This window comes from Pollicipes pollicipes, unplaced genomic scaffold (assembly GCF_011947565.3).
Source record: "Pollicipes pollicipes isolate AB1234 unplaced genomic scaffold, Ppol_2.1 Scaffold_7231;HRSCAF=8579_pilon_pilon_pilon, whole genome shotgun sequence".
NCBI lineage: Eukaryota > Metazoa > Arthropoda > Thecostraca > Pollicipedomorpha > Pollicipedidae > Pollicipes > Pollicipes pollicipes.
In genome coordinates, this window is record NW_023597034.1 from 45,663,711 (window position 1) to 45,677,364 (window position 13,654).

Consider the following 13,654-nt stretch of genomic DNA (forward strand, 5'->3'; position numbering starts at 1 on the left):
CGGGGCAAACTACATGCCATCGTTGTCATGCCAACAGCCCTTCGGAATGCAGATACATGGTGAGACTTGCATATTCCCAGAATTCTTTTAATGTTGAGGGCAATGCGAACCTACTCTCATCCAGGTCCAGGATATATCCATAGGAAATGCTGTCATGTGTCCCCACAGCGCGCCGAATTGGGCGTCATTTGCGACGGTACCCGAGATCAAGCACAGGTCTGCAGGTCCGTCGTTTCGGGCCCAGGATTCCGTGCTCTTCACCGACGCTCAAGCTATCCGCAGAGTCGGGCGATGCCGCATCCACGCTGCAGTCGTGCTCGCTCTCCTACCCCCTCTCTCTGTCTCTGTGTCATGTACCCGCCATTCTCAGCCCCCGGTGCCCAGCGACGCCGCACTGACGCCGCTGCCGGTCGTCCTCCTCGCGGAAGCACGCCCTCCCGTCCTCCGGCCCGTGCTGCCGGGTAGAATTGTTCCCACGCCACACGGCGGCCGTCTCCCCTCTTCTTCAAAGCACCGCGTACTCGCGCCCTTCTCTGGCCCTGGAGCCGAGAAGGGCCGCACCTCCACCACACACAGCGGCCCGCTCTTCTCTCTCTCTCTCTCTCGCTGTCGTGTATTCCCGGCCGCCAGGCCGCGCCGCAGACAAGGACCGGCTATGTACAAAGGACCGGCCGGCCGGCGGCGCATAGCCGGACGCACACGTTTGTACTTTGAACACGAACAGGGCGGCGAACGGCCAGACGCCCGCCCCGTGTCACACGGGTCACCGGCCAACGGCACAGCCGCCAGCCAAGGCCACGCACTCGATAACAGAGCAATCCCCCTGTTCCCCTCCCCCCGTCGAACCTAATGCCACAAACGCTAGCCGGTTTTGAGCAATCGTGATCTATCCAGACCGTGGCTCTGGCGTTCCACTTTGTCTTGCAATCGCATGCAGTGGTATTTATAATTCGCGTCATAACTCTGTAAATATTGTCACAACCTAACGAGCCTTGACCGGAACCGGTTAACAACGACTCTGAGACACACGCGGCCGTTCGGAATGTCCACCCTCCACTGGGGTCGCCGACCCCGACCCGGGCTCGGTTACCACTGTTCTACCGCCGGCCTAACGGCTAAAGGCTGACCAGGAGGTGAGTCGTATGAGTGTGTCGCCCCTATAAAGTTCATTTAGCACATCGACAACGCAATGGAACACAATCCTGCCGCGAGATTGCACAGACAAACATACGAAACCGGCAACACGGCAAATGAGTGCGGATGGAAGACAAGCCCAGTGGATTTCAAATAATCAGAACTGACGAGCCACTGGCGAGATTTCGACAGCCTGTCCGCAAAGTCGTCACGCAATTCCCGTTTGTACACCGCTTGAGATGTGCATGCTGCTTCCCGTCTCGGCCACCCGAGGCGCGTCGGTCGACCGACGTCTCGTCCATTACGGGCGCCGCCGCCGGCACCGCGCTGCCGCCACTGTGTCTCTGTCACACGCGGCGCCCGCTCCCGGCCGTCCCTCCGCCCGTGCTACGCCGGCACGTCCCAGATCTCGTGCAGGAAGGGCGGCAGCGGCTTCTGCTGCAGCTTGAGCGACCAGCAGAGCTCCTTGTTGAGTTCGCCCAGCTGGCGCACCTCGGTCAGTACGCTCAGCAGCTTGGCGAAGATGACGCCGGTCGGGTGCGGCCGCTGGTAGTCGACGTACGCTCGCAGCGCGTCCACGTAGATGGACTGGATCCGCTCCACCTTGTCCGGCTCCTGCAGCATGCGGCGGTCTGCCGGGCGACAGGCAGGCGGTCAATGGCGACGGGGCTGAGACACGGCCCGCGGTGGCGCTGAGACACGGCCCGTGGTGGGACTGAGACACGGCCCGTGATGGCGCTGAGACACGGCGGTTGGTGGGGCTGAGACGCGGCCCGTGGTGGGACTGAGACACGGCGGTTGGTGGGGCTGAGACACGGCCCGTGGTGGGGCTGAGACAAGACCCGTGGTGGGACTGAGACACGGTGGCTGGTGGGGCTGAGACGCGGCCCGTGATGGCGCCGAGACATGGCGGTTGGTGGGGCTGAGACGCGGCCCGTGATGGCGCTGAGACACGGCGGTTGGTGGGGCTGAGATACGGCCCGTGGTGGGACTGAGACACGGCCGTTTTGGGGCCTGAGACATGGTCAGTGATGTCAGACATGGGCTAAGACACGGCAGTTAGTGGGGCTGGGACACGGCCCGTGGTGCGACTGAGACACGAGAGGTGGCAGGGCTCACCCCACGACTGATGGCGGGACTAAGGTACGGAACATGTCGCGGATCAAAGCCGGGAGCGGGGAATGGCGTACCGCAGCAGGACAAGCTCATGAAAAATAGCAAATCTCTCACAAATAGCCAACACACTTAAGTGTAAGCACTACAGAATGCACGAAAGTCGGACGACGGGCTAACACGGGCCAGAGCTATGTAACACCGGCCACCGCTGATTTTAAGCGGACAGCTGCCAATGTCATGGAGGATACTCGAAGAGCCCATGCCTTCCACGCATCTCCAGCACCTGATATCGCCTATAAGCCAGCATACATTCCCCAGACCATAACGATGGCAGAACATTCAGTTGAGGCCACATTTGATCATTCATGAGGAGAGAGTGGTGCTGCGCTTTTCATACTGAGATGACTAACGTTATCAGACCGCGGTCAGGCGCCACCGGGGGGCCTTCTGATCAGCCACACCTGCCGCCGGCCCGAGTACGTGGCAGCTCTCAGAACGCAGCCGCTTTACCGACCGCGGTTCAGACGGACCCCGTCAGCGGCGGTACCCAGAATCGCCCCGGCCAGAGCGGTGAAGTAGGTCAGTGAAGGCGGCTCGCGTGTCTGCAGCGGGCAGCGACTCGCCGCAACGGCGGCTGATCCTGCTCAGAGGCGTCGGCATCGCCATCAGCCCTCCCCCGGCCCTGACCTACATCGTGTGCCGGCTCGTCCCCCGGCCCAGGCTCACTGGCGGGGAGCGGCACAACCCCCCCCCCCTTCCTCCCGCTTTCATCCCCCCCACAACCCCCCCCCCCTTCCTCCCGCTCCAGCGCATCTGGTCACGTCCCTCACCGCAATGAGAGACGTGACCCAGTGGCGGGTTATCTGCATAGCGTGCCCACGAGTCACGCACAGCGCGTTGGCCTACCGCTGGCGCACGTGCGGGCTGGCGTCCGCCCCGCCCCACTGTGTCCATGCAGAGCATCATGCAGCTTCCCGTCCTGACATCTCCTCCCGTGGTGTAATATGCGGCCACTATTCAGCACGGTTCTAGCACGGACACTGCGGTCGATCCAGCGGATCGCAGTCAGTCGGCCCGGGACGCTAGCAGCGGGTAGCGCAGCGGCGGAGACACCGCCGCGAGCCACCATGCGTGGACGGACACAGGGACATGGCGTCAACGGTGGACAAACGCCGCCAGGGACACCACCATCGGATGGACACAGAGACATGGCACCAACTGTGGAAAGACGCCATCCAGGGACACCAGCATCGGACGAACACAGGGATATGACACCAACAGTGGACAGACGCCATCCAGGGACATCACCACCGGACGGACGGTGGGTCGGGGCATCTTCAGTGGACATGCACCATAACAGGGCGCCAGCAGCCGACACACACAACCAAAGGCCACCCGCAGCGGCTCACCCGAAAATATATCGATGGCCGTCAGCAGCGCGTACTCGGCGTTGTCCACCTTCATCTTGGACATCTTTTTGCAGAACTTGAAGTTCTTCTCGATGGTGGTGGCGTCGAGGCCGGCGCGCTCGTAGGCGGCGCGCGTGTACGGATAGTTGTTGGCGAACACGATCGACTCCGTGTCCTCGTCGTAGCGGCGAGCACAGCGCATCATCATCACCTCGCTGGAGCACGCCTGGGGTGGGACCGGGGCGTCACGGGAGGCCCCGCGCGCCGGCCGGCCGGGGCTAATGGGCGACCCGGCAGCACGGTAACATTGCGTCTTGTGATCATTGCTTTGATAAACGAGCTCGTCCGACTCGATTTGTGACATTGAGATGATGTGCAGTCAATGCACCCGAGAGATAATGACCACTTTTCAAAGTATTGTTAACTGGTCGAAGCTGTACCAGCGCATTAGTGAGCTTCACACGGTTGCAGACACCAGCAGTTTACACAGATGCACACGAAAAAAGAAACGCAAGACTTGCCTACGCCACAGCACTCACCCATCCGACAAGCCTTTCCACGAAAGCACAAGGCTTACTGAACCGCCGCAGGCCGCTCGCTGAACCACCGCTACATACCTTATCGCAGATCTCAATCTCGGCAATGACCGTCGACTCCGAGAAGAGCGTCAAACAACCCTCGCCGAGGTCCGCGTCAGTTCTCGGACCCAAGCGGAGCCGGTCAGTGGACTCCCCCCTGCCCTCCCACCGGACCGGCGCGGCCAGGACCGGTCGCGTCCCAGCGGCTTGCGGCCGTTGCTCTACCTTGAGCACCGTGATCTGGTCGACCTTGAGCAGACGGTCGAACCCGGTCAGCCGCTTGCTGAACTCGACAATCAGCTTTATCGTGAGGATCGTCATCTCGGTAATGCGGCGGAAGTGTTGCGCCGAGTCGTCGGCGTCCGTTGAGTCCACCTGCGCCTGGGGCGGGGACGAGGCAGTGCGGCCGGTCAGCGGCCGGCGGCGGCGGCGCGCGCGCGCCGGGACCGTCTGGGCTCCCGCCACCAGCAGAGCGTGCCGAGTCGCGCGAGGCGTCCTGTGTCGTCCGCATGCCACCGAACAGTACACCGGTCAAGCGGGGGACAGCCAGAGAGAAGAAATCGGCGCCAAAGGCGCTGTCGCGGAGGCGGGCAGGCGGGCGGCCGGCTGGGCCGGCTAGGAATCGGTGGCACCATCTACAAGGGTGGTGGTGACAAGGAAGCCTTTTGGTTTTTCCTGCCGGTTGAAGATTGATGACTTGAAGTCCGGGGTTCAGGCAACTCGTTACCGCTCGTGCGTGTCTTTGTTGTTTTTTGCTGACGTGGAGGCGTTGCCGACACAAATGAGGACCGATAGCACCAGGGCAAATCTGACTTCGGACGACTACAACACCGCGGCAGACGAAGACGAGGAGACGGGCTGTGACAAATGCCTGGACAATCTCGCCCGACCGACTAAGTCAAAGCTAACCCATCGTTCAGCTGAGGACCACGAAGTAGCCAGGTCAGCGTCGAACTGAGCACAAACTGGGGGCAGACGACGCTCACGACTAGACGCAACAACGGCAAATAGAGGGAGGCCAGCGGAGCTTGCGTGGCCGCCCACGCGGCTGCAGAGGGCGCTCAATGCCACGCCTGCGCGGTCCGACTCTGCGAGACGTGTACGGGCGTCGTGGTGATCTTGAGGAGCAGTAACACATCCAACCACCAAGGCCAGCGCCACCGTCACAACGCTGTCCGATCATCAGCGGAGCTGACCGTAACCGACCTGGTGACCGCGTAAGGGCGGAGGAGCGATGTCGATGCTGACAACCGCAACCCATTCCCACAGGGCCACTCCGATACTCACGAAGAAAAACTTTTTCTCAGAAAGTCACGCCTGTCCGCCAGAAGCACTGGATCCTCCACACCTCACCGGGCGCTGCGCTTAAGGCACCCCACTGCCAATCACCGCTGTGTCCAGGACGACATGACCGAACCGAACAGACAAAGGTCTGATGGCACAACGACCCGATCAGCGCGAGAAAAAACAAAACGGAAGCTGGAGCCTGAGTGAAATACTCACCTTTTCGCATGCAAAGGAACCAGTCCTCCAACGGACCGCGGACAGCCAGTCCACCTCGCCACGAGCCTTCACCGTACGATGTGGACGCGACGTCAGACGCGACCATTTGGGCTGCGCCGCCGCGGAACATGCCCCAGAGTCGCTGTAGATGGTCGGACGGTTCGGCCGCGGCCCGATCTGACGTGGAAGCTGCGCCAGGTGGACTGGCCGTCCATGGTCACTTCAAATCGGATCCAGCAACATTCCAAACTCTTCCAGGCCTGACGGACGGACGAACGCGGTCCTCCAGGACTATTTCACCCTCGCGGCCTGATGAAATGATCGTCCACCAACTGACGGCCTGGTGGACCGACACTCCAGACTCAACCAGACCTGGTGGACCAGCACTCCAGACTCATCCAGACCTGGTGGACCGGCACTCCCGCCGCCACACCAGGCCCCGTGGACAGTCCAGTTCAGAGTTCAGTCCCAGTTCCTCCAGGCCTGGCGGACCGACCGCCCACTACCACCCAGCCGGCGGCCCTCCCTGGCCGCCGCCGGTCGCCTCATCACCTTGACTAGGCATATCTGGTCGTCGCGGCTCAGCTTGTCCTGAAAGCCTGGCAGCTGTTTGGTGAACTCGACTATGAGCCGCACAGTCAGCACGGTCAGGCCGGTGATCTGCTTACACTGCAGCTCGGCAGGGTCCAAGCTTGTCCGCTCCAGCTGTGAACGTGACGTCACACGTCACGTCGGCTGACGTCACGGCCGGCGCGGGCGGCGGGGCGGCACACGGCAGCACGATGGGGACGACTGTTCTGAACGGCAGACTCGTAATTTTTATGCAAATCAAAGGAAATGAGCATGTGCCAGAAACAGTTAACACTAGGGAACCACTGAAAACGCGTTTGATCGCAAATCATTCTAGGAACGTAACGCAGAAATTTGATCTTTGACATCAGTCCCTCCGACTGAAACTACTTCGGGAACCGCAGGATAAGCGGTTGGTGGCCCGCGGCAGAAGGCAGCCCCAGCCGGACTCGCCAGCAGAGGGTGGCGCGTGGCAGGACGGTGATGGGCCGACCCCTTTTTGTTGAAATCCCGTGAAAACCCGTGACGGCCCTTTTCAGGGACTCCGGGGTAACGGGCGCCAGCTCAATAGCGGGCTCCGGGATGGCAGGGCAGCGCGCAGAACTGACGCAGGCACGCACGGCACGATAACGGAGGATAAAGGTGCGTCTTCGCGTACGAGCACAGAGCGAAAGCATTATGAGCATTCGTCCGTCTTAGGTTAAGCGTCGCGAGCGAGAAGCATTCCCCAAAGGTGAGGGGTGAAGTCAAACACAACACAAAAGCTCTCTACAGGTCAGCAAGCGAGAATGGTCTCAGAGTCGGGTAGCGTCATTTCGTTCAAGTTGGAGATCGTCTCCCGAAAAAGCATGCTGTCTGTTCTCGGTCTAACAGAAGCAAAGGGAAGGCGAAATACGACCGAGGCGTGGACCAAAATGGCGTCCGCCTACAGAATATAACTAAGCGCATTGGAAGCCCAGACAGCACGAATGCATGACTTAAGCACGGACACTGCAAACAGTTACTACGAGCTCAAATGAATAGCAATGAAGGCACTCAATTTACTAGGCTTTGTCAAGACTATCAAACGAACGGGAAACAAATCACGAGTGTTAAGCCAAAGACTGTTCTGGTTGCTTTTTAAGCGGACACGGTATGTATATAACATATCCCAATCCACAGCTGAACTCAGGCTAGCAGGGGCACCTGACATTCGACCGAATTTGACTGCGATAACAACGTTTAAATCGTAATTGCGCTTACATACTCAGCATATTTTAATCATGATAGTGATGAACTATCGAGCTCAACAATCCGGTCAGAGTTTTCTTACGGTTCACCTTTTGCTTTCCAAGTACGTTGCTCATATTTAAACATAGCATTACACAAACCAAGTACATCTGCAACAGACTCCCTGTCAAAATCATCTTCGCAAAGCAAAACAGCAACGCCCCAAAAACGACCAGGGACACCAACCAGCATAACACAATCCACAGCGTTCCTGCCAGAGATTCCCCACCCGGTAGAGCCGCCGAGCCACCCCGGCCAGCCGGGTGGTGCGGCGGAGCCGGCGCCGCACTCACCGCCGAGCGGCGCATGTCCTCCTCGGTGGGCGACTCGTACTCCTCCTGGTAGCGCACCAGCCGGTTGATCAGCTCGTTCTGTTCGGCCGTCAGCGTCTTGCGGCTGACGGGCAGCACGGTGAGGGGAGCACAGCCACCGCCGCCGGCGTCGCCGCTCTGGCCCACCACCGCCTCCTCCGGCGCCACCTGACGGCCAGACGGCCAGTTTATGGTGCCTGCCCAGAGCCAGCTGCGCGGACAAGGGCGGCGCGCTGGCGCCTTCGGACCCACCAGCGGGACGGAGGCGCTGCATGACCGCCTCCGGACCCGTATGGCGGGAGGCGGGGGTGTAACACTGCCCCGTGTGAGCTCACGTGATGAACGGTCGCGATTTACTGCAGCCTTCAAGTTCGGACCCACCCAACAGCCGCGGGGGGTTATGGTCACCTCCGTTTCCAGCTCATGGAAGGCGGGGAGTCACCCCGTCCGTTGCAGACACACGTCAGCGACAGAGGCGTTAAAAAGTCTGCTGGAGAGCCGCCGATGAGTCGGAGATTTTCTACTGCTTATTTCGGATCCACGTGAGATCATAGCAAGCGATACACAGCTGGCTCTGGACCTGCTCAACAGGAGGCCACGGCTTTACTCTGCCTGCTCCGGAACGTACAGAGGGACAGGGGGGCCACCCGGCCGACTCGGAGCCCCCGACAAGAGAGCGGCACGTTACGCAGCCGCCGCTTCCGAATCCAAATGACAGGAAGCGGTGAGCGTTACAATGACGCCACTAGCCCCCAGGCGTGGGGAGAGGGAGAGAATCGTTACGCTGCCTTCTTTAAGTTTATCATGCATCACACCTATCTCCCACACATCCAAGAACACATCCACTACATATCCCGCGACACGCCCCCCCCCCCATCCCTCTCCCATCCCTCCGCGGGGTCCACCAGCCCCGTCGGCCCACCGACTGACCGCGGCTGGCGAGAGACGGCTGCGCCTGGCGTCGGCCGCGTCCGGCGGCGTCGGCGTCGACGGCTCGGACGGGATCGAGCCGGAGCGCGCCCGGCCGCGCTGGCCCCTGCTTGGCCTTACCGCTTCTCCTGGCACTGCGACTCCGGGACCACGCCTGCAGGCACGGCGTCGGCCGTCAGTCAACGGTGCGGTTGCCACTGCCGCTGATGTCGGCCGGCGTGGCGTCACGACGTCAGCGCAAACCGGCTCGCACTAGGCGTCGGCGCGTCGTCCGCCGATGAAATCAACGTCAGCCGGCGCGCGCAGGGTCAAACACACGCAAAGGACTGAAAGCTCGCTCCTATCCCATGACCGCGTCAATAAGCCATCACGCAAAAAGCGCACCCCACGGCAGAAGCGACGGGCCAGCGACGGCAGTCGGCCGCACGCCGACACACGCGTCAGTGTCGGCCGCGCCATGACGTGCAGATTGATCGGCACGGGAGCAGAAGGCGCCTCAAAGTGGCGCCGCCAGAGCGGCCATTACGATGAGGAAATAGGCGGTGGCGGCGGCGGCGGCGGCGGCGATGGTGGGCGGCGCGACTCCAGCCGCCGCGGTCGGGCCGTTCAACTCCCGCCCTTGACCTTGAACAAGTCCAGTCGGGTGACGGCGCGGCGGGCCGGCCGGCTTGGCGACCGGAGCCGCCGCCGGCCGACGCCGCCGCGGCCACCGCCCGCCTGATCTGTCAACGCCAACGGCGTCCACAAAGGCCGGCCACCAATGGCGGCGGTCGACACGGGTCGAAGAGGCGGGTCCGGGGGCCTGCACCAAAAGCGGGGAACTGAGTGGGGGAGGGGGGACTGGAGCGTCCGGACCGGACAGGTCAGGAAGGGCAGCGCCGGACGAGACGGGTCTGAGGCCCCTGGACCCAGTGAGACTGGTCCAGGGGCCCGGACCAGACCAGACGGGTCCAGAGGCGTCGGGCCATAGACCCACCGAACAGGCAACCGGTTTCAGCATGGTCTGACGAGAGCAATTACCCAGTGTGAAAGCGCACGAGGGATATCCCTTTCGGTGTCGCTTGCAGCGCAGGCCGTGATGACTTTCTTATGACATGCTCACGTGGCCAGGGGTCGCCTTTGCTGTCGCAACTACAGCTAGAGAAGCAACAGCAGAATAAGGTTGTTGCATGTCTGCACAGGCGTTTTGGAGCCTCAAGGACACTACTTACATTCGGAGGGCGCATTCCGACGTCGAGACACTTCTTCAATCGGCACTCTTGGCATTTTCTCCGCATATACATATCTATCTCACAGTTCTGACCATATTTACACACATACACTATTTTCTTCGTCATGCTTCTTCGGAAGAACCCTGAAAAGTTAAGCAACTGATAAGCTTCGGAAGTCATTGCAACCTCCAGAGGATGGTGTACACGGTACGAGCATCAAAGCTGCAGACACAGAAGTTTGTCGGGTTCGTACCATGGCCATGACTGTATAGTCACTTCCACCTAGTCATAAACCGGACATCGGTGTAAGGCGCCGTAAAGAAGAAGCGCAACCACGCAGAACACATAAACATACCCGGCCGGCAGTTTAAGTTGTCTGAAAGGCTACAAATCCGCCTTCTCCTTGATATGACTGTACTGATTGCATGTCCTGCGACCTTGAAGCATGCGCCGAGAGCTACGCTAGCAACCACGTACACTCGCAGGATGCGGTGGAATAACAAATGCAAGCCAGGCGGCGACCGTGATGAAAGAAATAGGGGTGGACCCGACACATGGACGTTCAAAAAGGACTGAATGCACAGCAGCGCATTTAGCGCAGCTCCTGGCGACCTTCCGCTTGTTCAATGCCAATGCCGTACTCCACCGGTGGAGTCGCCATACTGTGTACGGAGCGAACTTACCTTTACAGCCTTCACACGTGAGGGCGTTGTAATGGTAGCCAGACGCCCTATCGCCACAGACCAGGCAGAGCTCCTCACTGAGTCTGGCCAGCGGACCTTTCTTCTCTTCTTCCTCCTCCCCCGTGTAAGGACCGTTGCTGTTCGGGCGGCGACATCTCATCGTGGGCCTGAGACGAAGGAAACAGCTGGGTTACAGATCAGGTGATATTTTGTAGCAATGCAATTCGTCAGGAGCTCAACATTAATACGGGCAACAGCACAGCACACCCTTGCATCTTGCGCAAACCGGCAGGCCGTTTCCAAGAGCAAAAATGAGATATTTGTTGACAAGTTTCCGTGCGCGCGAACAGATGCTATTCGCAACGTGCTGTAGCATAATACGCTGAAACTGAATCTCTTCTGGTCTGGATACTCCTGCGGAAAGGATCTTAAAAGAAGCCATTCCATGGGTTGGCACTATGCATCCGCATTATTTTGTGTGTCACACACACCACGCGTCTTTTTTGCCTTTAGCCGTAAATTTCCTGCTATGAAATGTGCCTCACGACACGGAGTCATTGGGTTGCCACTTAATCCGTATATTGTCCAACCGCCATCGGAGCGACTTCCACTAGTGATGAAAGCCCGCCAATAAATCACGACCACAACCGCAACGAGCTTTGGCCACGAAATGGTAGCGCCGCGCTCATTTCAAAGACAATAACCGCCTTGATGGATGGGTTCATCCTGTCATGTCGCCCGGGCCTCTGACTGCTCCGCGCGAAACACGGCGCGACCGGACCGGAAAGCAACAGCCTGCATGGGAAGTCAAGTTCAAAGAACGCTCAGGTGACTGTTCCCACGCCGCCGGCGGCGGAGGCGGCCCGTCAGCGACCGCGAGCCGGCAGAACCGGCCGGCGCCGGCCGGCCGCGGCGCGCTGCGAGCCGGTCGCGGTCCGGCGCCGGAACCGCCGCGTCGCACCAGCTCAGGTCAGACCGGCTCATAGGCGCGGCTCCAAGCCGGTCGCAGTGTCGCGTCCCGCCGGCTCAGGTCGGGGGCCGGCCGGCGGTTGCGGCTCGCGGCCGGCCGGGCCCGGCCGTCGCCCAGCGCCCGAGCCCACCCGCTCCGTCGACTCGCCGGCCGATACTCTCGACCTGCCGCGACAGCGTCCAACAGCGCGCTATTCTCCGAACCGGCGGCAGCCCGGCGCTGCGTGGACGGCACTGCGTGGCCGGCGCGTGCCCCCCGGCCGGGTCCACCCCTCATGGGCGCGGCTTGCACCGGCGCCCGCCCCGGGCCGGCCGCCGTTCGGAGCGCGCCAGTCACGGCCAGCGCCGACTCCGCCCCGGGCGGACGCGAGGCGGCGTCACATGCTGCCGCCAACGCGGGAGCAGGGCGGCGCCGAGGCGGGGCGGAGACCGCGGTCCACCACCGGCGGCTCGGCGTCCGGCCGTCACCGGCCGCCTCGTCGGCCCGGGGAGCAGCGGCGGGGGCGGGGTATGGGCCGCCGCCGGCTCCGAGCCCTACTGCAGCAGTGACCTGGCGGGCCGGCCGGACTGGCGCCCCGCCGCACGAGCACCGAGCACGAGCACAGCCCGGTGGTTTGGCCGCCGCGCGGCGCCTCGCTGGCCGTCGCCGACACTGCACCGGCCGTGTAATGGCTTTGCCGGGCGGGTGCGGGTCCCAACCGGTGTACGGTGGTCCGGGAGCCATTGTTCCATTGTCGCGGGCGCTCCCGACTCGTGGGACGCCTCCCGTCACGTGTACCTTTGTTGACACAACAAGGAAGTGAGGGACGTGTCCGCGGCGCAATCGCCTTCTGAGGCCCGCCAGGGAAGCACAGCGACACTGTAGCGTCTTCGCCATGCATGCCAGCATGACGTATAAGGGTCCAAAAGGAACCGGTTATGGCAGCGTTCATGCCACCCGGCAGCACCAAAGCGTGGGCGACATTGCCGGGGACGCCCGCAACGCCCATTATCAAGCCATGTTTGGTGTTCATCGCGCAACGCACGCGCCGGAATGCATGCACAGTTAAAAATATTTGGACCAATGCCGTCGTAAAGAGAAAAATAAGATACACCAAGAAAAATGGAAAAAAGCTGTTAGAAGTCCAAAAAACACCGCAAATCGCCACGCATCTAACTTCGCGCCGCGGCCGCTGCACCTGCGCGCATCAGCAGCCGACGTCCAGCGAGGACGAAAACAACCGCCGGCGTTGCTGCGCGGAAGCACGGAGCGGCCGGCAAGGCTGCACAGGGCCGGGCCGGGGCCAGGCCGGCCGACCGTGAGCGCTGCAGACATTGCGGCACGTCCGCGCGGGCCGTACCGACCGGCGGCGGGCGGCCGCCCACCGGCGCCACCGGCAAATGGGAACCGATCGCGCGGCGGCGGCGTGACGACGACTCGACGCATCCGTCTCTATTATCTAGCCGGCGAGGCAGCCAAGCGCGACGGCTCCGGGCCAAATGAGCGGGCATTCCCAGATCGGCTCTCCGGGAGGAGCGTGGCGCTGAGAAGGACGGCGCGGCGGGCGGCTGCACAGCTCGGGAGAGCGCGAGAGAGAGAGAGAGAGAGAGAGAGAGAGAGAGAGAGAGATAGAGAGGAGAAGAGAGAGAGAGAGAGAGAGAGAGAGAAGAGAGAGAGAGGAGAGAGAGAGAGAGAGAGAGAGAGAGAGAGAAGAGAGGAGAGAGAGAGAGAGAGAGAGAGGAGAGAGAGAGAGAGAGAGAGAGAGAGAGAGAGAGAGAGAGGAGAGAGATAGAGAGAGAGAGAGAGAGAGAAGAGAGAGAGAGAGAGAGAGAGAGAGGAGAGAGAGAGAGAGAAGAGAGAGAGAGAAGAGAGAGAGAGAGAGAGAGAGAGAGAGAGAGGAGAGAGAAGAGAAGAGAGAGAGAGAGGAGAGAGAGAGCGAAGAGAGAGAGAGAGAGAGAGAGAGAGAGAGAGAGAGAGAGAGAGAGAGAGAA

At 61.2% G+C, this 13,654-nt stretch overlaps 2 protein-coding genes across 2 annotated transcripts in view; one reads left to right on the forward strand and one right to left on the reverse strand.

Moving 5' to 3' along the window:
- Window positions 1–589: 589 nt before the first annotated feature.
- On the reverse strand, window positions 590–10,157 carry LOC119110182 (ecdysone receptor). Its single transcript, XM_037233918.1, has 6 exons — window positions 10,141–10,157; window positions 8,821–8,974; window positions 7,873–8,058; window positions 4,463–4,618; window positions 3,660–3,885; window positions 590–1,766 (listed from the first exon to the last, which is right to left on the reverse strand). Exons 1-6 carry the CDS (start codon window positions 10,155–10,157, stop codon window positions 1,522–1,524), a joined length of 984 nt encoding a protein of 327 aa, XP_037089813.1. The 3' UTR covers window positions 590–1,521.
- A 69-nt stretch (window positions 10,158–10,226) lies between these two features.
- Window positions 10,227–13,654, forward strand: part of LOC119110183 (methylmalonyl-CoA mutase, mitochondrial-like) — an 8,983-nt gene continuing 5,555 nt past the window's right edge. The window contains exon 1 of the mRNA XM_037233919.1: window positions 10,227–10,238. Coding sequence (XP_037089814.1) covers window positions 10,227–10,238 — 12 coding nt within the window. The remainder of the gene's footprint in view (window positions 10,239–13,654) is intronic.